This window comes from Neolamprologus brichardi, chromosome 10, assembly GCF_056152115.1.
Source record: "Neolamprologus brichardi isolate AB-2024 chromosome 10, ASM5615211v1, whole genome shotgun sequence".
In the NCBI taxonomy this organism is placed as follows: Eukaryota; Metazoa; Chordata; class Actinopteri; order Cichliformes; family Cichlidae; genus Neolamprologus; species Neolamprologus brichardi.
The window spans coordinates 19,353,501-19,377,849 of NC_142113.1; the positions used below are offsets into that span (position 1 = coordinate 19,353,501).

Sequence of the window (24,349 nt, forward strand, 5' to 3'; positions counted from 1 at the left end):
TACCTCTACATGAATGAACACATGTAAGCTGCAACCCAGGCTTCATTTGGGACTCACGCAGCGACCGACTGTACACCAGCAGCCGCTGATGCTGGAGCCACCTGTGTTATGCTGACTTCCTGTCCCCTGGCCGCTGGTCTGTCTGGCGCTGATAACTACTTCATGGACATCCACCCTTCTGCCTTAAATCCTTGTGTCTAATCACTCTCTCTCTCTCCCAATTGTCAGCTTTGTTTTACAAACGGAGCAGTGATATTGTCTCTCAGAGGCACACCTCTCTCTGCCCTAGCCGGCTGTCAGGCTAGATCTGAGCCAGTGTGCATACAAGGTACAGCGGTGAGCATGCATATTTAGAGCACAAACACACACGCCTGCATCAATACAGCAATTCACATGTGGACACACGCATGAGCATGAACACATTTAAAGCAGGCACAGCACATGCCAACGCTCTAGCTGACCTTGCCTTGACCCGACGCAAGACAACTCACTGGCACCCTCGCAGCTAATAGAGCTCGACAGGTGAGTGTATTTGACAGTTTGTGCGCGCGCATGTGCTTACACTCACTCTGATACATATTTAATATGAGGCTGCAGCGTAGTGAGTGAAACTAGGACACGAAGGAGGCCAAAATATATCCTGGCTAAATGTGAGTGTTTCTCTCCGAGCAGTAGATGATGTGCATACTTATTCATTAGCTTTCTTTTTTCTTTTTAAAAAAAAACTTTTTAACCATTTTCCTCTCCTTTCACTCGCTTATCATTCAGCCCCAGGGCTCATTTTAGACGTATGTCTATTAGCCACACACAGACAGATGCGCATATGCGCTGACAAAAGGGAGGCAAACAAACACAAGACCACCTCAGCCATTTGAGGACACTTTCTGTTTAATGTTATTTATAAACAGCTTTTGAGTCTGGCATTGTTTGATAACCACATACAAAACATTTGGGTTGCACAAAGGAAGAGAGTAAAGGAAAAGAGTTTAGAGATAGAGCTGTGTGTGTGTGTGTGTGTGTGTGTGTGTGTGTGTGTGTGTGTGTGTGTGTGTGTGTGTGTGTGTGTGTGTGTGTTGGGAGTAGCAAGGAAAAGAGCAGAGAAGGAGGAGAAGGAAAAGAGAATAGACAGACAGACAAGGAGAGAGAAAGGATGCAAGTTCTGGAGGGGTGAGGAGAAGGGGAGGGGAGGGGAGGGAAAAAAGGGGATGAATAGGAAAGCAGGAGGAGCGGTAAGGGGAGGGGTTGGGGGTGGAGCAGTGCAGTGTACCGTTTATCTTCAGTGAGTCAGCGAAAACAAAACAGGAAAGAAAAAAAAGACTGAAAGGGAAAATGATATAATGATAAAAATCATATTTAAAAAATAATAATAAAAGTTCCAGCCTCAAGCTCCCTGTTTTTAGTCTCTCTCTTTTTTTTTGAGGGAACTACCGAGACACATCAGAGAATCAGTTTATCCACTTTTTTTTCTCTTTTTTTTAATATATATATAAAAGTCATCCTCACAGGAATAAACAGACACAATTTACATCACCTCTGGGTTAACAGCAGCACAAACAAGTTCACCAGTAGGGATTTCTAAATCCTACATGTCAGGAGAATGACTCAAGTGACAGGCTTCCCGACATCTAGATAGAGAGACATGAAAAGGCGGGGCTCAGCGGGAAACACACCCAAGCAGGGTACAAATGCGGGCCCTGCTCATGAATTCCCATCAAAACCAGGTATTTTTAGGATGCCAGCAAAACTAAACTCATTATTCTTTGTGCTTTTTGTTAGCGTGTCAATTATTTAGCTTGTTTTTTTTAAAGCTTATAGTTCATCTTTTGCATAAAAGGGTATTTTTCTTTTTCAAAATAAGATTCATAACTTTGTAATTGTAAAAGAAACAAAGAAATCTTTAGCATTACTGGCTTGCCAAGGTACCCGGGTGGCCCATGAGTATCTGTACAGGTTTTGTCATTGAGCACTTTGGCTGAATGACTGAGTCAAAGTCTCGGCATTATCTGTGGTGCTCTGTTTGTGATTCGAAAAACCCTGGACTCATGGGGAGTTTATAGTGGGACAGGAAGGCTGTGAAGGTGATAGATTGAGCTATTTTGGGAGGGTTAGAGGTGTGTGCTTGAACCTCTCAAAGGGCGCCATGTCACACAGTTCTTTCTGTGCTTTTTTTAATTTCTTGAAGAGGAGTCCCGAGCCAACAAAAGGCCAATGGGATTCTCTCTCCTCAAACGTAGCAGCATTAAAATCCAAGTCTCCAGTCAGGGCTTGCACATCGATGAGTCCGTCTGTTTCGGAGCACACTAAACAAAGAAAGTAAACCAGGAGTTTGTCAGTCGTCCGGTGATCATCACAGATTTTGAGCTAATTCTCTGCTCTCCTTTTGATGAACGATTGGATCTTTGCAGAAGATTTCGTGACTTGTGGTGATCATCATCTGATTGAAAGCTTCCGAAGAATATTTGGATTGGATCATCTCTCTTTAGAAGATGTATTTATAGCCTCTGTGGTATGAAAGAGGAAAGTGCATATCTGTTTCTTGGAATTGTGAGTCTGGCTCAGGCCTCAGCTTTTCCTTGACCTGCATGAGCTGAGCCTCTGTTTTGTAGCCACAGAGGTCAAAGGCTGAATGAAATTCCAAAGTTTTGCCCATATTGGAAACTGGCTCTCAATAGGCACTCTTGCTTTCTAACTTCATTCTACCCGCATGGCTTTAGCGTTTTTTAATTTCTTTTTTTAGAGGACACACACACACACACACATATACATACAAACATTAATACAAAAAATCATAATTTATTTCAGTCACTCGTTCCCATTCATTTACACTGACTGTGACCAGCTGGCTCCTCAAACGATTGGTTAGTTCTGAATGGCTTTTTGAAGTTTCGATGTGAGGGCACGGACAGATTATAGTTTTCAACAGTTTGAAGACCTGAATGGCGAATAGTTGAGTGACAATTTCTGTGGTACTTTCAGAATTTAGACTAAAAAGTTAAAAGTTAAGCATACAGATTTACATTAAACTTGTCCTGATACGTGAAAGAAAACCACTTTATTTGCAGGTATATAATGGTTATAGCTATTACTGCTAAAACGTTTCACAATGACTCATTTTCCTGCCACTTGGGTAAGCGGTATTTTCTTTCTTGATCTTAAGGTGCTGCTGAGTGAGTACGGTGACAGCTACAAATGAGTATGTCTTCCTCTCGGCTTGACTGACAGATGGAGGTTGCGGTTGAGAGCGCTATCGTGTCACAGGGGCTAAACGCAGAGACCGAGCCATGAACTGTTTTGATACTTACTGTGTGTTCCTGTTGTTGAATTATTGGCTTGTTATTTTATGTGGCTGTACATAAATTCAGTGAAGCAGTTGATGCCAGAGACACAAAAGTTTTCCTGTTGCTTCCCTTGGTGACATCATCAAAGCAAATGGGCAAAATAGTTTTCCCTGACTAACATGTATTGATTATGACTCAGAATGACCCCTGCATTAATACCACAGGGATTTTCAGTGATGTCCTTTGTACACAGTCATTTACACTCACATTTATGTGCACATGCCTCATTTAAAGAGCCAGAACAAGGTGGTTCAGGAGAATGAATCATATGGTTGCATCACCAGCACAACAGTGTCCGTTTCCTGTCTCAACGTAGGATCACAAAGTAGAGTGACAGCAGCAGAGCTGATGACAAACACGAAACTAAACCTGCATGATGTGACCCTGCTTTGTTATTAGCTCTCTGGACCCCAATTGGTGGGCCAACGGAAGTTCTGGGGATGCACTTGTTCTTCCTCCTTGTTGTGGCAGACAGGTCATATTTATCACCATCTGGAGTGTAGTCTTTTTCACCCCCCTCCTGAAGTACCTGCACCTCATTGAGCCCCCCTTTTGCCTTGCGGCCACGGCGAGTGCAGTTTCGGCGGCCTCCTTTAGGTGGCCGTGGTAGGGGTGAGGGTGAAGGCAAGCTGTACTGGTCCCCGTGGGGCAAGTATGGCCGCTGATGGTGGTTGTGATGGTTTCTGTGACGATTCAGGTGGTTTAAAGACTCCCCGTGCTCAATCTCTCTACCTGGGGCGCCATGCGCATGACTCTCGCCTGATATGCAACTGGGCAGCTCCTCTTTCTTGAGCGTTTTCAGGTCCCTCCCCGCCAGCTCAGGCGGCGAAACACACATCAGAGAGGAGGTGGAGCCTCTGAACCTCCGCAGCCAATCCCAAAGTGACAGGGCCTTGCAGTCACACTCCCAGGGGTTGTCGTTGAGTCGCAGGTACTCCAGGGCCGGCAGAAGAGTCAGGGTGGCACCAGACAGCTCAGTGAGGGAGTTATTAAACAGGTACAAAGTAGTGAGACGCCGAAGGTCATGGAAGGCCTGACGATCAACCCACTGGATTCGATTCTGGTGGAGAAGGAGCCGGTCTAAGACTCCTAGACCTCGAAAAGTGTTCTGGCGAAGACTCCATAGACGATTGCCATGTAGGAAGAGATGACTGAGGTTCAGAAGGTCGATGAACAAATCATCCTCTAGGAATTCTAACTGGTTATCCTGCCAGGATGTGGGAATAAAAAGGAAAGATAAAAAGAGAAGCTTAAAATGGGTTGCAAGACATCAAGCATAGTTTTTATTACTTGAGTATGAGTAATCCATTGCATTTGCATTTTTCTGTTTGTTTTATACAGATAATATGTTAATTTTAATCATTAAATAAACTATACATGTGTGTTTGTTGTGTGTGTGTGTGTGTGTGTGTGTGTGTGTGTGTGTGTGTGTGTGTGAGTGTGTATGTGTTATAGAGAACACATGCATAAACTAACTGAACTGGGTGGTTGGCCGGATGTCTAATTTGCACTGGCTAAATAAAGTGGATTAAGGGGCTCAAAAGTGGACCCTTTGAATTAAAAACTATGTTTTGAGTTTTTGACTAAGTTTGGTGATTACTATATCAAATAAATAATAAGGAGTAATCTACTCTCATTCTACCAACTGATTTCTCTCTATTTTTTTCCCTTTGGGGTTTCTTTGAAAGCAAACAAACAAACACGTAACGTAAAAATGCTTCCAAACATGTCAGTCTGTAGCTGTTGCCTCAGCTACTAAGTAGGGTTGAAACAATGAAAAAAACATTTACTCATAATGAACCTTTGGACAGTTTTAACTCACTCATGGTTCCTTAAATTTTCAGTTCAGTGAAAAAAGAAAAGAAAAACATTTTCATTTATTAAAATAATAACTGAGTAAATACCCAATTAGCCATAATTCAAATTGCAACAGTTACAGCACTTAAAATCTACAAACAGTAAGTACTGTAAGAAAGTAAGAAAAAAGGCTATGAGCTGTTAACTCTCAATATAACAAAAACATAAATCAAATAAAACATATCCATTAAGGAGAAAAACACTCACACGCACAGTCAGCTGTCACACAGTCAGCTGTGTAATTTCAGCTTCAAAAAAATTGCCCATAGTAACAACAATTTTCTCTCTGTCAACATTGAGAATGAAGCTCATGATCTGATGAGGCTTTTATCATGAATTTATTCCCTTTGTGAAAGTAAAGCGTGTTGTAGGAACACTTTTAGTGCCGATAAACTGTCCTTTCGAAAATATGATTTGAAAACAGAATTTTCTAACCCCTTCATATAAAGTTATGAATTATAGCATAGTATTATAGTATATAAGTTTTCTCCAGAGCAGTGTAAAAATCTAAACAGACTCTTTATTTGAACACAAATAGGTAAAAACCAGTCTTTTTCATGTCTAAACCTGTTAGACTGCTATAGCTCACTGACAACATCTAGCAAGCAAGTCAAAACTACTAGACATCTGACATTTGCACTTAACAGACCCAAAGATATTTGATAAATGGGCTGGCACTTACATAGCGCTTTTGTACTCAATTCAAGCACTCAAAGAACTTTCTTACTACAAGCTTCATTTAATTATCCACACGACACTGAACTCCTCTTTTTCTATCCCAAACCACTTTTAACCTTTACTGTTCACATACTCACACTCTGCATCGCGGGCCACTGAGGGTTCAGCATCTTGCTCAAAGATACTTTGCAGTAAATGCACCACTGTCATTCACTGCCAATCTTAACAATTTTTCCATCGTGACATAAATAGATCATCCTTCTCTCTTCATAAACCTACTATGTAATTAATGAAATCATATATTCAGGCATGGATTCGGATTACATAGTTCTCTTGCAGGGGTTAGCCACAGAAGTTGTACTATAGGTGTATTGTTGTTTCGGGAAAGCTTGTGGTATTTTCATTACACTCAGTTATTTGATCAGGGACCAATTCATGGGGCGTAAGTGCTGAACCAACTTGATTGACAGATTAAACCATAATGCGATTGTGGTGGCAGATGCAGTACACAATAGAGATAAAAGGCAGCTGTTATCCGTGTACCTGTAGATAGAGATACTGGAGATTATGTAAGCCTGAAAAGATCCCAGGAGGGAGGGTGATCAGGCCACAGTGGTATAGATGAAGGGCATGTAGCCGACCAAGGCCCAGGAAGGTGTCCGAGGCAATGGCCTTCAGGTGCCGGTTGTCCCCAAGATCAAGCTCCTCTAGGCGGTCAAAGCCATGGAAGGTGGATGGTTGTATATAGGAGATGTTGTTGGAGTAAAGCCACAGCATAGTGGTAGTGGGCGAGAAATGCCCTCGAAGTAGCCGCTGGATCTTGTTGTTTTGCAAGAAAACGCGCTCGCTCTGAGCGGGGATGCCCTCAGGCACAGCATGGAAGTTGTGGGCCTGGCAGGAGACAGTGCTTGGTGAAGTGTAGCAGATACAGTGGCGAGGGCAGGGTGAAGAGAGATCCAGGCCCCACAACACCAACAGTAGCTCCACCCCACCGTAACCTGAGAGGGGAGGAGGAGAGGAGGATGGGGATGAAAAAAAGAGAAGGATGGAAAGAGAGAAAGAGAGAGAGAAGCTTTATTAATTGAATTCATACGGCAGAGATTCTGTTATCAGACGCATCTTGAATGAAACACTCATTGCTCTCAGTTTACAAGGACAACAATAGGCATGGTTCAGTGCAGACGAATTACAACGCTGACACAAATCTCTCTCTCGCGCACACACACACACACATACTTGTGTATGGTTGTGTGAGCTCATTCTTCCTACATATTTTTCAACCGTTTGCTCTCAAACCTTTTCTACACCCACTGCTACCTTCACAATAAACACAATAAACTAGTTCAAACCCCCAATTTTAAAGTCATAGGATCATTTTCTACCGAAGCCTCAGAAAGGCTCTGTATACAATGTGCAAAACATGGAAAAATACTGCTCAGGTGTGCAAGCATTTTGTTAAGAGGGGAGAGTGTGTGGTGTTTTTTATCGTGCGCTAGTATTGCTGTCAGTGAGGTAAATACATATATATTTTTCTCTTCCTTCCACTAATCTTGACAATATGGGACACACACACAGACACAGCATCCCATCATGCAGTGTTATATCCTTTGGTTATCCTCTAAAGGCGACAGAAAATCGATGTTGCTGCTGCTTACAAGTGAACACACACCACACCTGTAATACGTTCCCACAATAAAGGAAACCAAGAAAGGAGGATATTGGGAGAGGGAAGAGGTGGAGGATGAATAGGGGAATCATCTGCAGTGTGGCTGTGAAGTGGATATTACTTTTTGTTTTCAGATTCCCTTCATCTCACTCACATTTATTTGACTTTTTTCCCCGCTCTGGATCATTCTAGTGTTTGATGTGTTTGTAGGGCTGGGGAGACAAAAATGAAGTCAAGCAGGAAGAGATGAGGGTGCAGATCTTGGGAATAACTGCTAAATGAAGAGAACGATACAACACGAACATCGGGTGCTGACCTGTGTGTAACTTTTGGTGTGTCGGTGTATATGTCTGCCTTTCAATGTCAATTTTATTTATATAGCATAACTTTAGAACCACAGTCTGTTTGAGGCACTTCAGATTGAAGACCCTACAATATTATAATTATTATTCATTTAAATTTGATTTAGACAAGTCATATACAATACAGACAAAGATGACACAAGCAAGTAAGATTCCTTTTATTTGAAATGAAATGTGTGTGTGTGCATAACTTGTGTTTTTGCACCAGCTTAAGTCTCAGATTGTATGATTAGAAGGGAGAGCTAAGAGGGGTATTGAAATTAAACCAATAAAGAAAGAAAGAAAGAAAGAAAGAAAGAAAGAAAGAAAGAAAGAAAGAAAGAAAGAAAGAAAGAAAGAAAGAAAGAAAATTAATAATAAATAGATTAAATAGTTAAATGAATGGTTCCTATAATATTAGAAAGAAACTCCAACAGTCACATGACCCCTTAATAGCAGGTATATGGTGACAATGGGAAGTAAACACACTTTTTTAAACAAGAAGAAACCTCAGACAGGAAAGGGCTCAGGGAGGAGCAGCCATCAGCCAACCAGAATCTACTCGGGTGTGTTTTTTTTTTCCATTACAATTGAGTATCATCTAATTTGCATGTGGTCGTTATAACAACGTGGCCAAAAGTTCGGTGACGTCATTTGTATGCGACGCAAAGACAACACATCAACGTCGAGGTGACGGTGTACCTGCTATAGTGAGTTTAATTTCTTGCAGTTCTGAGTTTTTGAAATCTGTTTTTACTTCATGTCTTTCTAACTGATGGTTTGCAATACTGTGCTCTCTTTGTTTTGTGATTTATTGCATTTCGGTTCATAACTTGTATATTATCTCTAGTATTAGTTGTACAAGTTGTAATAATCATCTTTCCTGTGTTTCTGCCTCATCTCTTCTTTTTCCAAATTTAGGCCTGTTTGTGTTTCCTTGTCTCGTGCATCTTGTTAAGTTTTTGTATATGTGACAATAAAAACAATAAAAAAACCAATGAACAATATTTAACAATATAGAGGGGGAACAAATTAAGAATGGAATAGAAAGAAAATAACACAAAGACAATCACTCCAAAATAGAAACATGTTTTTGTGTTAGCAGGCCCATAACCAGGATTTAGAGATTAATGAGGTCCTGTCCTGTTTCTTATAAAGCACCTTTTTACTCTACAATTTATGCAATTTATGCAGTATGCCACATTCACCCATTCACTTATCCCATTTATTTTTATACTTAGGTGCTTTCTATCAGTCACACACATTCACTCTCCAATGGATGCATCAAAAGGCAATTTAGGGTTAGTATCTTGCCCAGGAATATTTGGGATGCAACCAGGGAATGAATCACCAACCACCGACTGAAGCTACAGCCACCCCTGATGTGTTAATATACAACCAGAAACTCGCTAAGATTTTGTTTGTACAGCTTTCTTTATATACCTGAATATGACTGAATGACTGAATATATCCTATATTTAAACCACACAAGTCATGCTTCCACCTAAACCCCCTAAATACAAACCAATGACAGGGAAATAGGAATTCCTGTCTTTTCAAAGTAAAAGCCATCTAGAGTGTCACACATTGATTCGTGCCAATTTTTACTGTCTTATTTTGAAAAGAGTTTCAGGATCAGTACTCAGTGATCTAATAGCTATTAACTGGCATGTGTGAGTGATATGGACAGATGTGATGGACAGATGTCATCCTGACCAGGACATCACTGCTCTGTAAAGAACAACATGTTCTAAAATGTAAGCACAGGATAGCATAGTTTTATCCACACACTGCACGATTCTGTATTATTACTTCCTAATTACATCTCTTACTTGCTCACTGTCTGTAACCCAGTGAATGCTCTGAGGTCGTCAGATGCAAACAGTAGTTGCCTCAAAGCCCTTTATGTTTTAAGGTAAAGACCCTATATTAAAACAAAGAAAACAGAGAAAACCCCCAAAAAGCTTTGGCGACAGTGGAAAGGAAAATATTCCTTTTAACAGGAAGAAACCTCCAGCAGAACCAGGCTCAGGGAGGGGCGGCTATGTGCTACAAGCTACCCTGTTGATTTTTAACTCATTTTCATTAATATACATTATAGTTAACAAAAGTATTTAGGATTAAGTTTAGAGGTTTTATTAATTTTACAAATTATTTAGATCATTTCAGTTCATATCTTAAAGGTAAATTACGTGGAACCTACAAATATGCTAATAAACAAAGACTACGACAAACAACACAATCTAAAAGATTGAACCAGCCACTACCTGCATTTTAAAACTGACCTCACAGCTGGCAACAACTAAATAAGAAACACATTTGAATACAATTCTGTAAAAATAGAAAAGTTAAAGGTTATCTTGCAGCCTCTCTCTGTCATTTACCATTCATACCTTTCCAGCTCAGTCTGCAGCTCTTTACATCTTCAGCTCTTGTCTTATGGTCTGAAACTCATATCATTCTGCTGCTCTGCTCCGGGTTTCACTCGTTATTTGTTCGGATAAATTCTCCACACTGGACTCTCTACTCAGTTCAGATATTGCTCCCTTGCTTTTTTGCACAGGCATGGACTAGTGTCTGGGTTCCAATCTGCCACAACTCTATAGTCCAACCGCGATGCTACAGTATGTTAATGCTAACACATGGCTAATGTGGCTACTTTATGGCTGTATTTTATCTATTTGTGAAGTTTTTTTTGCCCTGTTTTTGGTAACACTTTATAACATGACCTGCGACTGAGAGGCAAGCACCCTTACATGCATTCTGCGGGCAACTAGTCAGTTTTTTGCAGGAAACAATAAAATAATTTCACTGTTAGACCGCAAGTGCCCTGTAATTACATGTAATTTCATGTAACAAGTTTTGTACTAGGGTTGGGTGATATGTAAAAAATTATTTTTTTCGATTGCCTGCTTCTATTAGCTCCATCATTATTAACAAACTTACTCATGGGCAAATAAATAAATAAATCGGCCTTGTAAAAACGATCGCCAATAGGGGATAGTCGATATATCCATCCAATCGCCCAACCCTGCTTTGTACAGGAAACAATGAAATACTAACATAAAATTAAATTAAGTAATTTTAAGGGGATATTTCATGGTAAATTTCTAGAAAAATAAACAATATTTCCCCATCTTACATCTTATGTACCCTGTACTTTCCTGCAAATTGCACTTAAGTACAAGGTATGTACTTTAGTGTACTTAAGGGTGTACAGTATACTTGATTAATTGTTTCTTGCATAAACCACACGTGCTGCCTGCAAATTGCACGTAAGTACAGGGTACTTGCACCTTAGTCACTCCATAACACTACACACACCCCAGAAAGTATAATTACAGTGTACTTGTTTCATTGTTTCCTGCAAAAACCTGACTTGTTGCCCGCAAATTGCATCCAAGTACAGGGTACTTGTAGTGTACTTGTTACATGAAATTACATGTAATTACAGGGTACTTGCGGTCTAACATTGTAATTATTTCGATGTTTCTTGCAAAAATCATTTAGTCTTACTTATAGCAGATATTTGGGTTTTTGTGTTTTAATCTTTTATGTTAAGCACATTTGAGATTGCACATGACAAAATCCTGGATTTCTGGATTGATTACTTATAAAAGTAATCAGATATTTCACACAATCTGGCTAAACCAATTGTATACAGACACGCACACTTTTAATGTCTTTATTGCGTTTCCCACCAACCAGTAAGAAAGTGCAGACTATGCCGGTCAAGACTTTTTATGCCTTTCTTTATAGGGAAGGAAATCTCTACAACCCACACATCCAATCTCATCTCCCCAGGAACACAGTGGTTCATTTATTTTTTTCCTGCCTTAACTGTGATCGATTGCTTAGTGTGTTCACAAAAAAAGGCATGGAAAGCACAGCAGCTTGTTTCCTTTAAGTTTAATCAGCTTGTTTTTCAGATAAAGATCAGATCACATTAGTTCACTTTTATAAAAACCTGAAACTCCAAGGCTTCACAAACTTTTTCTTGCAGAAGTATGTAACATTTCTTCTGAAGGATATATTGAGAGCGCTGTCTGCTCTGTTGGACAAGTCTGACCTTTTTGTCAAAAAAATAAATAAAACAGAGGCGCACAGCCTCCGTTATCACAGCAGCCCATCTTCTGTCTTCTCTCATAACAACAACAAATCAATGCTGTGTACTTTAATATTGTATGATATAATGAATATTAATAAATATGGATGGTTAAGCAAGAACTACTTAATTATTTGTGGATTTGTCCATGTTTTTACTATTTATCTGGAGATAAAAATACATAATTTATTAAGAATTGAAAGAAAATTATGATGCGTGGTTTGAAAAGTTAAACATGTTTTCTAAGTCATTAGATGCGTGGCAACCTTTAGCAAAAATTAAAGTAGCACCCCCCACCCCAACCCCAGGTAGTGAGTCCACCTGTATGTGCTGGTTCGTGCATGTGACTGTTGGCTCTCTCCAAGAAGGAAGGAAAGTAAGAATGAAAGGAAAACATTTTTAGAGTATTTCATTCATGTTATTTTATGTATATTTATGTTATTTTATTGTTTATTTATTTCCAGCTCAGTGTGAGAATTTTTATTGCTGTTTTGCTGCTCTGCATCGTGACTGACCACGTTCAACACACGAGAGGAGAGCGCAGAGCAGAGGAAGACACACGGAGAAAAAGAATCTGACAAAGAGCAACAAAACAGCAGTAGAGATCTTTATCACAGCGGTGGCCCCGACACAAGTTGCCTTAAAGCGCAGCGCGGCCATTCAGTGCAATCCAAGAGTTTGGATTTTCTCACTGCAGAATAAAAGGGAAATGTTTCAATTTGTTTCAGTTTGAGATGGTCTCTGGCCTCGTGCAACATCAGGTAGACTTTTTTTTTAAACAGTTTTATGTTTATGTTTGATAAATTTTCATATTGAGAATCATAACTAACTTACTAGCAGTTTTTCTTGTCAGTCACTGTCAGTCAAGTATCTATACAACTAATGAATCACAGCACAAGCAAAACTTCTCTTCTTCTGTGATCACTATATAGCCATATAGCATTGTTCCCAAACTTAAATCAATATCCAACTTACATGGTATTTTTTCAGATCAAATATGTGCAACTGCCAATGACTGCAAAACACTGGCAGTGGAAATGTGCTAAAGTGAGATTAAGCAGATATGAAAGGATTCTTTGCCACTGAGGTAAGGTATAATAGTAATGCAGTAAAAGAAGCAACTCATTTTAAAATGTGTTGTTATACAGCAAATAAGTAAGCCATCGTAAACTAGCCGTTGCTGTTTGTTACTGTGTTGTGGTGCTTTTTGCAGCACCAACAAATAAGATCATAGCTTGGTTTGTGAGCTGTACTAATGTATCTAAATTTGAATATATACATTGTACTGACAGACCCACTCTAGGGTGGAATAATAAATATAAAAACTGTTGTTATTAGATATTAATGTTAGAGTTCCCTTCACATGTGCAGCCCCCAGCTTCCCTAGTTGTCCTTGTCTGTCTCGTTTTTCCCTGTCCTCTTTTCCTTTTCTTTTTTTTATCTGTTCCACACATTTTCTTCCCCCCAGTCTGTGTATAGGCTTGACTGGTCATTTGTTATTGCTATAAACGGTAACACATATAGTGGATATTCAGTGTTGCGGGGTATAGAAAGGATTTTATCTTAACTTTTCTCTACTCCTTTGCTTTATCGGTCCATCTGTGTTGCCCGTTTTCTTCATGGTTTTCTGCCTTCTTTCTACCGAACATTTACACATGCCTTCCTCCCCAGCTTATCTTCATGTGCTGCTCTGCCCCACCTGCTGTTTCTGTTAATTAGGCATAAAGCTGCTGTTTGTTACTTTGTGTGTGTGAGCATGGGAAATAAATACTGTGCATGTACGTCTTTCTGCGTTTGCGTCCTTGTCTCTTTGTAGTTCTTACTGAACAGCATCGCTTGACGGGACTTGACTGAACTCTATTGTCTTTGCTTGAATAGAAGCTCATCTTAATCTTTTGCCTCGAGATGCTTTCAGCTGATGAATTTGTTGTTAAAGCTGACGTGGCAGTGACATTCAGCTCCTCATTGCATAACTGAAGGTCTTCATATCTTGGTAAAGTACACTCAACATTCTACTGGGAACGTCTCCAACCTCAGTTGCATTCCAAATCACATTTATGATTTCTCAGCTGTTAGTATACTTTAAATTTGCATTGGTAAACTCACCAGTAGTGTGTTCCCACTGGTCCCATTATGTGTATTTTTTCATCCAAATTGTCTTTGGTTCAAGACTCCTTGACACACACTTGTGATAATGCTGTTAGCGTTTAAGTTTGCATTTCCAATTGCTTTTCCTCCCTCGTTGCCTTTTGTTTACCCCTGCAGTCTTTCATTTCTTTTTTTCCTTTTGGTATTTTCATCATTTCTTTATATCTGACACCCTTCTCTTTACCCTTTACCCCCTTCAGTCTTTCCAATTATATCTTCCATCTTTCTGCTTTTCATTGTTCAATATAGTGTGTGCATGTGTTTCCCATTTGAGGGCAATGTCTGCTGATTTATGCTCATCTTTGCTTGCAGATTAACTGTGGGTGTTCAAAGTTTACAGATTGAGAGATGAAGCTGATGATATTAGATAAAAAGATTGCTGACTGCCATATGGCTTTGACACCGGGGGCAGTATAACTCCCACCAGCATCCATCCATCCAGACGCTTTATTTATTCATCATTTGCCTTGTAAAACACAAAATTTTCTCTGTTCACTTATGATGTTAGACAGCTTTTAAGAGTAAGATAGAAACAGAGAAAAAAGGGCCTGTGAGTCAAGGATTGAGCCACATAGGCATTTTTAATGATGCATAAGCTGTTGACATTTCTCAAAATGTACGCTACTGTTCTCAGCACCTTTGAGGGAAAATCTCCAATCCTGCATCAACAACAGGACCTTGTTTCCAAGCATGTTTCAAAACATCATAATTTGAAGTCAGCAGTTCTTTGGACTCGCCACTGCCTTTAGCTTCACAGTACTAGTGCTGAAATACATAAACATGATTGCAAATCAGCAAGTAGCCGAGGTATCAAACTGGAATTGGGCCAAATCTGAAACCCCTAAAAACTCCCAGTATGGAGCTTCAAAGTAAAAAAAGTCTTTTTCACTGGTAACTGTTTATGATGCATTTCCCCCATGTGCTGCAGTTAAATAAGAAAATGAATTATGGGTACTTTCATTAAAGTGATTCATACCTGGCTTGAATCTTTCTTGATTAAATATTTTAAAGCTTATTTGATTTGATACCTGCTGCCTTAAGACATTTTTAGAGCTATATTGAGCAGTAGTTGGACAACAGCACATGTTTGCTTGCCCTTGACCCCTAATCACTTACCTTCCACTGGAAGTGCAAAAAACAATGTAAAGAGAGCTTTGGGGGAGTTTTTGTTGCCCCAAATAGATGTTTGTCAAAGAAAAATGTCTTCTATTGAGATTTACAGTATGTTGAACCAGGAAGCATCTTGCAAGTAAGGCAGTAAAATGAACGACACAGTCATTAGATGCACAAATTACAGTAGCTTTGACACCAGGACATCACATGTACAAATTAACTTGAGTGATGAGTAACTGTTCAGCTCACCACTTACGATAAACCACAGGTTCTGCTGTGTCCATCCAAAGACTTTTCTTGCATGTTTCTCTGGCTGGTCTCTCCACTGTCTCTAATAAAGGCTTAAAATGCCCCATGATACTGAAAAATAATCTGCTGCCATAATAGCCTCCACTCTTCTGAGAAAGCCTTTGATAAGAATTTAGAGCCTGGCTGCAGGGATTTGTATTAGTGAGGATGGATGCTGTTGTTGGGTGATCAGATCTGGGTCCCTGTCATGTTCCCATTTCATCCAGAAGGTGCTGGATGGTGTTAAGGTTGGGATGGAAAGCTGTGTTCAGGTTTACGTATCTCTACACCAAATGGATAAAAACTAATTTACAAATTAATCTCTTTGTGTGTCATATCATCAAGTTGAAAGTTCAAAGTCTGCATATTTAGCATTCCTGTTTATTTGTTTTAACCAAAATGTATTGCTTTTCTTTTTTGTATTTATAAGCCCCCGACATAACTATTCTCCACTGACTATTGTAATTTGTTTGCTCACTATTCTGCCGGCTTCAACACTGATAGTTAGCCAGCAGTGGGTAAACACTTAGCCCAGCTGAACTATGCACAGTAGGGACTCCGTTATAATTGGAGTCCAAGGATGTCTTATAGAGGGACCAAACCACAGACTTAGATTTCAGACTTATTATTTGTAGTTTTCACAGTGGGATCCTCAAAAGACAGCTCATGCTAAAGTGTTCTCCACATTTCTCTTTTCCAGGACAGTGCAGTATGTGAGAGCTTCCAATGACTAAGCCTGTGTTTAAATAGTATGTATGAAAAACAAAGTCAGGTAGTGGCTGCTTTAATCAGTTACTGAGAATTTGCAGACAGGTGACCACTAATCATGTGATGTTAAAGTAAAGCCCCGGTAACAAAGGCCTAGACTCTAGGCCTTTGTTACCAGGCCTAGAGACTGATCTGCAACCATCTGGCAACCACTGGCTGTGAGGGAAAAAAATGAGCATTCCCCCATTGATTATGGGTGGCTGCTGGAAGCTAGTGAAAATTATTGCTAAAGCCCCAGTCCTATAGACAGTCCTATAGACAGGCCTATAGACAGTCTGCCTCTCACCCTATGACAGCTGGGATAGGAATATTGGATAGATGATTGAAGTTATATAAACATTTGCCCGATGTGGCTGTCAAAAGAGGAAAATTGCCTATCAAGGCAACAACATCAAAAAAAAAGAAAAACATTTTGGGGATGGACCATTTAGGGAGCTACATTTTTGATTTTTGTTTTCTCCTCCCTGTCCCGTCCGGTAGCTTTAACCCTGTTGTTCTTTTTATTTTATTATTTTTCGTAATGCCATGGTCCTGCAGTTTTAGAAAGCTGGGTTGGGTGTCAACACACTTTTGGTAATTTCATACTGTAATTCGTGCCTTTCTGAAGTGGTAAAGTTTTGTCTCCAGTGGTTTGCTGTTCAAATTCCAGCTTGACTGCCTCATTAACACACAGGTGACGATGTCCTTTTGTCCTCTGGTGTAGCGTACACAATGTGGTGTTCACTTTACACCAGTAATTGTCTGGTTCGGCAAGTGATGCCTTTTTAATCAAAACTCTTTCTCTCTCATTCTTTTCACTCTCTGTGTCTGCATCCATTTCCCGCTGGTTGTTTGTCTAAATTCTCATCTTAGCTTCCCTGGTTAGATATTTGCTGAAAGCTTCATCAAGCACAGCCAGGGTTCAATTACAAGATCTGTCTTCCTTTTCTCTCTCATTCTCATTCCTCCATACCAGTAATAGTACAACACACAGAGAAAGAAGAAGAAGGAGGGAAAAAAAACACACATGCTGCTTGTCAGGTCGTCGTCAAAACTGCCTCCCAACAACAACTTGGCATCTGGAAGAGACACCTGCCACTCATTTTGGCAAACACAAGGAGAAGGTAACAGAATGTGGAATGTAAGAGCGGGAGGGAAAAGGAGAGGAAGGGATCCGGAGAGGGGAGGAATGGGCAATGTCATGCTCAAAGGGAATGTGGAGCTCTTATAACATGAAAGCAGAGGCAGGAGGAGAGAGGCACAGCGTGGTGGTGTGGGAGGGAAAGAGAGCATAGCAAGTGAGACTGTAGCTAAAAAAAGGATGATGGGGATGACAGGGATCTACTTCGAAGTGTAAACCATTATATAGGTAGGAGTGTAAATGTCTGTCTGCTCAGCACAGAGCACAATTGTGACTTCCTGAATTGCCACCCGATTCAATGACCTTCTGCGTGATGAGTCAGATAAACACTTACCAATAAATTATACATGCCACACTTGTATAGTCACTGGCCTAAAAACTGCAAAAAAATAATTTAGTCACAATGAACCACATGTGCGCAATGCACAGGTGAACCACGTTCACATACAGACAAGCAAAATGAACTCCAATTAGGCAGCAACAGTTGGATTTGAACAGGAAAATAGCACAAGAAAAGCAGAGAGCGAAACACATACTAAAACATAAGGGCAAAGGCAGGGCAAACAAGGCCAATGCCCTGGTTTTCACTTTTAAAGAAATTTGACATTTGGCTGAGTTGATTGTACTGACAAACAGAAAAGAAACAGGAATGATCACGCAGAACAAAAGTCCAGTTTACAAAAATGCAGAAATGCAGGGGGCGAGGAGGGGTGCAGGAGGAAAGATGGCTAGCTCAGACACTCGATATAGATGCTGCTCCCCTCTTGTTAGTGGTTGATTTAGCTTAGCATAATCCCGAAGATCATTTAGCGTTGCTCATTCAAACGGTGATAAATCTCTGGCAGAGTTAATAGGAGATTTAAATGGCGTCATTGCCTCAAAGACACAGCTGAAATATCTCTGCACTATATAATCCTTTCCTCTCATGTAATATAGTACATAACATCCATCTTCATATTGCAGACAAATCAGGTCAATACTGCCGGCTCTGCACCACTGATTCCCTGTGGCCTAGGAATTATTCTTTTGTAGTTTTGAAAGTTTTGTTCATTCAAAGTCCCACTCTTGTGACCCCAAACAAAAAAATTCAAATAATACTTAAAAGCAAATAACTGGCTATCCGAGCCTGAGTAGGAGTAACAATTGATTTCTTGAAACAGATGCAGCAGTAGCTGCACCCTTGTTTTGATCCTTGATGCGCTGTCTAACTGTTTAAAGAGAATCTTATGAGGAAAGGTAGAAGTGCCTTTGGGACATGACGTAACAAGAAAAGTGCTGCAGATCTTAAAACATTTTAGACATCAGAATACTTTTCATTTCTAACACAGTTTGAGGCAAGTTTTACTTTTGAAAACAAAAAAGACAAATAAAACCACCGAAAGAATGTTTTTGTTTGAAGGCCAGACAAGTTAAGCGCTCTTATTGTACTGATCAATCATTACAAGCGATAAATCAGACTTTTTTTTTCTTTTTGTTTGAACCGGGCCATCATTCTATCCGTCCGTCTCCATCAATCTGAGTCCTGTGTAACAACTAACAACCAAAGTGACATGGCTGCCATCTCCATTCTGTTCAGCGAAAACATAATAATTAAATGTGGAGTTTTTCTTCAGGTGACTCTCAAGTTTTTGATAATAAAGTGTCCTTGAACACACCACCAATGACACCTTTCAGAAGAGTCCTTGCTTGTGAATATGTGATTACTCCCAGTGTATTTGACACATAAAGTGCTCACGTTGATAAACTACTCCTTTGGTGTTCACACAGAATTTTCCACATCAAGATTGCCTGGAAGGGAAAGATTACAGAATTGTGTTGTATGACGTGTAGCTACTGTTAATGCACCAAAACATGCATATCCATTTTGTAATCACATTAGACTAAAAACTAGACTCTTTAATCAGAACAGCAATGCTGTGCGCCTTTGTCCAGCAGGAAAGCAAAATGTTTAAAGCTGAAATAAAAAATCGATGTTCATTAGCATGAAAGAAGTTCACTGGCTCCTTGCTTGTATAACAAATTCACAAAGGCCTGCTTGAAAGCTATTTTCAAGGTATCTAGGTATCTTATAATTAGTGCTGGTCCTATGAGGTCTATTTTCCACTGCCTGACAGTCTCGGCAGTCTGATTCTCTGCTGTGGCCCCCATGGCCACTGGCCTGGTGTTGTGACATCTGTTCAGCACACAACATACTGGCCCATTAAAAATACACGCGCTCTTCTCCGATCGGTGAGGGTGCGAGCATGGACAACGGCAGACATAGAGAGACCAAACGCAAATATAACCTCTACCCCTCTTTGCATGCAGTAATTGGGTCATTTGAAAGGCTAAGCTTATCTCAACACTAATCAGACTCTAATTATACTCCGAAAAACTTTGCTCACCCCTCCCTCCCATATATGCACACACCCACAGTCTTCAGATGCATAATCAGATGATGCAGGTCACAGCTTTCCCTATTTAAATCATGCCTATTAGCGGTAAGATGTGAGCGAGCTCACGGCCCTGCTTCTGCTGCTGCTCTTCATCTTGTCCTGTCTCACTCAAAACCGCGACGATAACACAGAGCGACAGGGTGACGTGTGTCAATGGGAAACAGGGGGTATGTTCAGATTTCAAAGAGGAGGTGTGGCCCTTGCTCCCCAGGCACCCAAAACAAATTAATTAAGGACACAGGAAGGCCATGCACTTGTTAGCACAATGAATGCTTCTCAACAAATAGATTAAAAATGGAACAACAAGGCCATCTTAAAGTACTGAATGTAATATCAATAGCCACACTTTCAGTTCAACTGCATTTTTCAGTATTCTTTAATCCTTTATCACCCAAGTATCAGCCCGCCTGGACTTATCTTGGAATTTTGGCTGTAAAATTAGAAAATAATCATTTTTCAGAAACCATTTTAATTTTCTCTCTACCCCAAAGTGGTTGAGCGTTACGGTAGTTACAGTGAAGCGCACATGGTGAAATCTAGCTGGATCGGATTTTTCTATCTGTGTTTAGACACCAGTACCTTGTGAATGCTTTGTGCCATCAAGCTTGGAAATCTACCTAATCACATGAGCCAAGGTGTTAAGACGGGTGTGGGTCCCAATCAGTCAGGGTTTCGGGTGAGCTCATTGTGAATTTTCACTTGTCATTTTCACAGTGAGCTCACCCGAAACCCTGACTGATTGGGACCCACACCCGTCTTCACACCTTGGCTCATGTGATTAGGTAGAGGGGGTCCTTTTGTCCCTATTTGAGGGGATACTCCCACTGGGTTTGACCCTTAGAACTGAAGAAGCTTATCGGATGAGAGGTGAAACGTCTTCAAGCAACTTAAAGAAGTCCAGATGCTTTTCTTTCCAAGCTTCTTAGACTACGATGACCTGGATAACTGAGAACCTTCACAGACATAACACACTAAAGCTCATCTTACTACTCAAAATTATTTAAAAAACAAAATTATCAACCTTTAGCACGCTGCCTGTTATTTCAATTCAATTTAAAGTCTTAATAATTTGCAAATAGTTCTGTTTTAATTTAGATTTGACACACTTCGCTCTTTCAAATGATAACACACAGGCTTACAGGCATAAATGCAGATGCAAAGTGACACATACAAACAGCGACGTATACCCACAGTGGAGCAAATACACACCAATCACAGGAATTTCACAGCTGACTGACCCTGATCTGGCACCAGGCATCTGTGTCTGCTGAGATGGTGTGCATGAACAGTTTTAACATCTTTGTGTGTCTGTGTGTGTGCCCATTGATGCACACTTCACATGAATTGTGTGTTAAGGTGCTGGTGCCCCCCTGCCCCGTGTCGCCCCATCACTGGATCCGGACGTCTCTTTGGCAGATATCCTCAGTGGAAAGTGGCAAGAAATGAGCTTGTCCAACAGCCCAAAGAGAAGAGGATGAGAAAGTGCAGCATGGGGGCGAGGTGGTTCTTCTCTTAATAGCTGTTTGTCCAATTCTCCCAGCACAAGGAAAATCTCTCTTCCTCTTGTGACTAAATCATTCCCTGCTCCCCTCTCTACACTGCTGGTATGAATCACCCTTTGTCACCCTCCTCCGCTTTCCTCCCTCTTGTTCCTTTAGTTTCCCATCTGTCTCTATTACAAAGACTGTTAAAAGTACATCAGGACTTATTATTGCATACATTCTAGCAATGAGTGTCTGTGCTCTTGCACCTTATTTCCAAAGTATTTGTTTTTGAGGCTCCCGGAGAGAAATTTCTGTCGAGCTCTGGGATTACACTTGTAAATCAGCCACGTGCAGACTCAAGAAAAGACAGAAGAAAAAGAGGAAGGCGACAGAAGGCGAGCGAGATGAAGGGTTACAAATCCAAATATCCAGAATGACAAGTGAAGTGTGCGATTTTAGTGCAGTGACATGTCTGAGGGATCATCTGTCGACGGGCTGTTTTATGCGCTAGCACGCTGCTATTGCACATTTGCTGTTGACAGAGCCAATCACAGGCAGGCGCTGACCATTTTTCAGCCTGATTGGACGAAACAAGAGGGGGAAATCGGCATCAAGCCTCTCATCAAATAAGCTCCCCGTGGAGCACGACTTTAAGTCGCATTGATGTAAACAGTTTTGTTCCAAATGGCTTATGCAGGAGCTGACAAGTGAGACCTAGAGCAACAAAATGATTAATGACTTGAAAGCACAGCTACATATACTGTATTACTGCGCTGGACTGAAACTGATGGATCAACCATCTCAATGTAAACCCCGAATGTCACACTGTTTCTAATAGTTTTCAACTGATCACAATATAACTGCTCTCACAACACTATTAGCATGATATTAGAGTTGCAAAGGGCTACATTTTCCCTTCGGCCTGCTTTTCATGTTGACATTTTTCACACCATGGTGCTTGTGGAAAAATGCATTCAGGTGGAATGACAGAGAAATGGCATAGAGGAGACATCAGTCAGGAAATATGGGACGGGAAGTGGAAGGGAAAGGAAGGATGTATGAGGGGGAAACAGGGAGAGGTGTCACAGATTTTCTCCATCAGCTAAAGGGAGATGGATGAAGCGAGAAGAGGATGTCAGTTAAACTTCCCTAATCAGTCATTGGATGTAGCTAATCTGAAGGTTGCCGGTTAAACTCTGCCATTAGTCACAGAGTTTGGCTGCTGTGAAGGTTAGAATAATCTAGAAATGTCTCATCATGCTCGTCTTCAGCGCTTTCTTATAATGATCCCTTCTGTTATTAGTATAAGGGCTGTGCTCTGCTTATAACAGCTATCTGGTGATCCTGATCGTGTTTCCCATTTTAGGGGCTTTTTTTTTTTAAAAATGTGATGCACTGGAAATCTACCTAGAGTATAAAATACTCACCATCTGTAAAGATGGCTTTAAAAAGCCTGAAACCCATTCATTCAGGGTGAGGGTAAGTATGCAGGATTCAGAGGAGCTGTATTCCAGTGATGACTCAGTCACAACATCAAAAATGTCTCTAAACATACCAAGTATTAACAGAAACCTTTGAAATTCCTGCAATGCAACAGTTTTTCTTTGTTGCTTAGCTTTATGCTGGCTGTGCATCAGTGTCAATATACCACTTCACCATGTGGTAAGTATGAGAAGGAGTATGACTATTAGCAATGTTATGAGCTATGAGCGTTCCTCTTCAGTGGCATTGTAATGAAGGATTCAAACCTACAGTATTATAAAAAACACAGGAACTGAGATTCAGTGCACTGAAAATGCTTAGACCTGGTTCTGTGTCTATGCTCTGAGGTCTTATTACAGCTCAGTGTGTACAGACACAGCACTGTGCAGGTGGTTTTGATGACTGACAGGGGAAAATATCATTTCTGATGTGGTTAAACATGACTTTTTGTTTGACTTTTCAGGTTATTCATATACTGAAAGAAAGAACATGCTAAAAAATCACAATAACTTATAATCAGTTTTTCATACTTCTTGTATGTACTGATTTAAAAAAAAAATTCTTTGTTTGTCTGTTTGACCTTGTTAAGATTGTAGACACAAACACTGTGTGGAACTTATATTCTCCACATATTCTTTCCAGTAAATCTCCAAATTTGGGTTTTTTTTGTGCATTGTACAATCTGACATTCCAAGCTGTGATTAGCAGGATGAGTAGGTTTAAACTTTTCCAAAAGAAAATGGTCTAAACTTGGATTGTTATTGTATGACTAAAAAAATAAAAACCTGTTCCTCCAAAAAATGAATTACATTATTCTTATTTGTTTTTATTTTGTTTGCTTTATTCTCCTTGTCTTAATTGGACGAAAGTGCAGCAGAAAGCTCTGGCTAAATACAGTTCACACCAGAAACAGTATGTTGGGGCTTCAGTTTGCATAATTCAGTTACGCAGGGGCGACCGTGGCTCAGGGGGTTGGGAAGCTCATCTGTAACCATAAGGTTGCCGGTTCGATCCCCGTTGTGTCCTTGGCCAAGACACTTTACCCTACTGGTGTTGGCCAGAGGGGCCGATAGCGCGATATGGCAGCCTCGCCTCTGTCAGTCTGCCCCAGGGCAGCTGTGGCTACAACTGTAGCTTGCCTCCACCAGTGTGTGAATGTGAGAGTGAATCAATAGTTGAATTGTAAAGCGCTTTGGGTGCCTTGAAAAGTGCTATATAAATGCAATCCATTATTATGCTTGAGAATTTTAAGACTAAATATTCTCACAGTCATCTCACATACACTATATGGACAAAGATACTCCTACATATCACATCTATAGATGATGCTTAACCATGGAAACCTATGCCGTGAAACTCCTGGTGAACCACTCTGTAAGTTTATGCGGTTGCTGAGGTTTCTAAACATTTCAGGTTTATAATAATACCATTTAGAGCTGATTGTGGAGTATAAAGGAGGGAAGAAAGAAAGTTTCATGGCAACTGTTATTGTGATTTGTTGCTAAATAAAATTGAACTGAATTGCC

The 24,349-nt window shown here is 40.3% G+C and overlaps 1 protein-coding gene across 1 annotated transcript in view; it reads right to left on the reverse strand.

Annotated features, from left to right (window-relative positions):
- Positions 1–878: 878 nt before the first annotated feature.
- Positions 879–24,349, reverse strand: part of rtn4rl1a (reticulon 4 receptor-like 1a) — a 104,749-nt gene continuing 81,278 nt past the window's right edge. Inside the window, exons 2-3 of the mRNA XM_006808668.2 lie at positions 6,417–6,871; positions 879–4,545 (exon numbers count right to left, since the gene is read on the reverse strand). Coding sequence (XP_006808731.1) covers positions 3,646–4,545; positions 6,417–6,871 — 1,355 coding nt within the window. The 3' untranslated portion in view covers positions 879–3,645. The remainder of the gene's footprint in view (positions 4,546–6,416; positions 6,872–24,349) is intronic.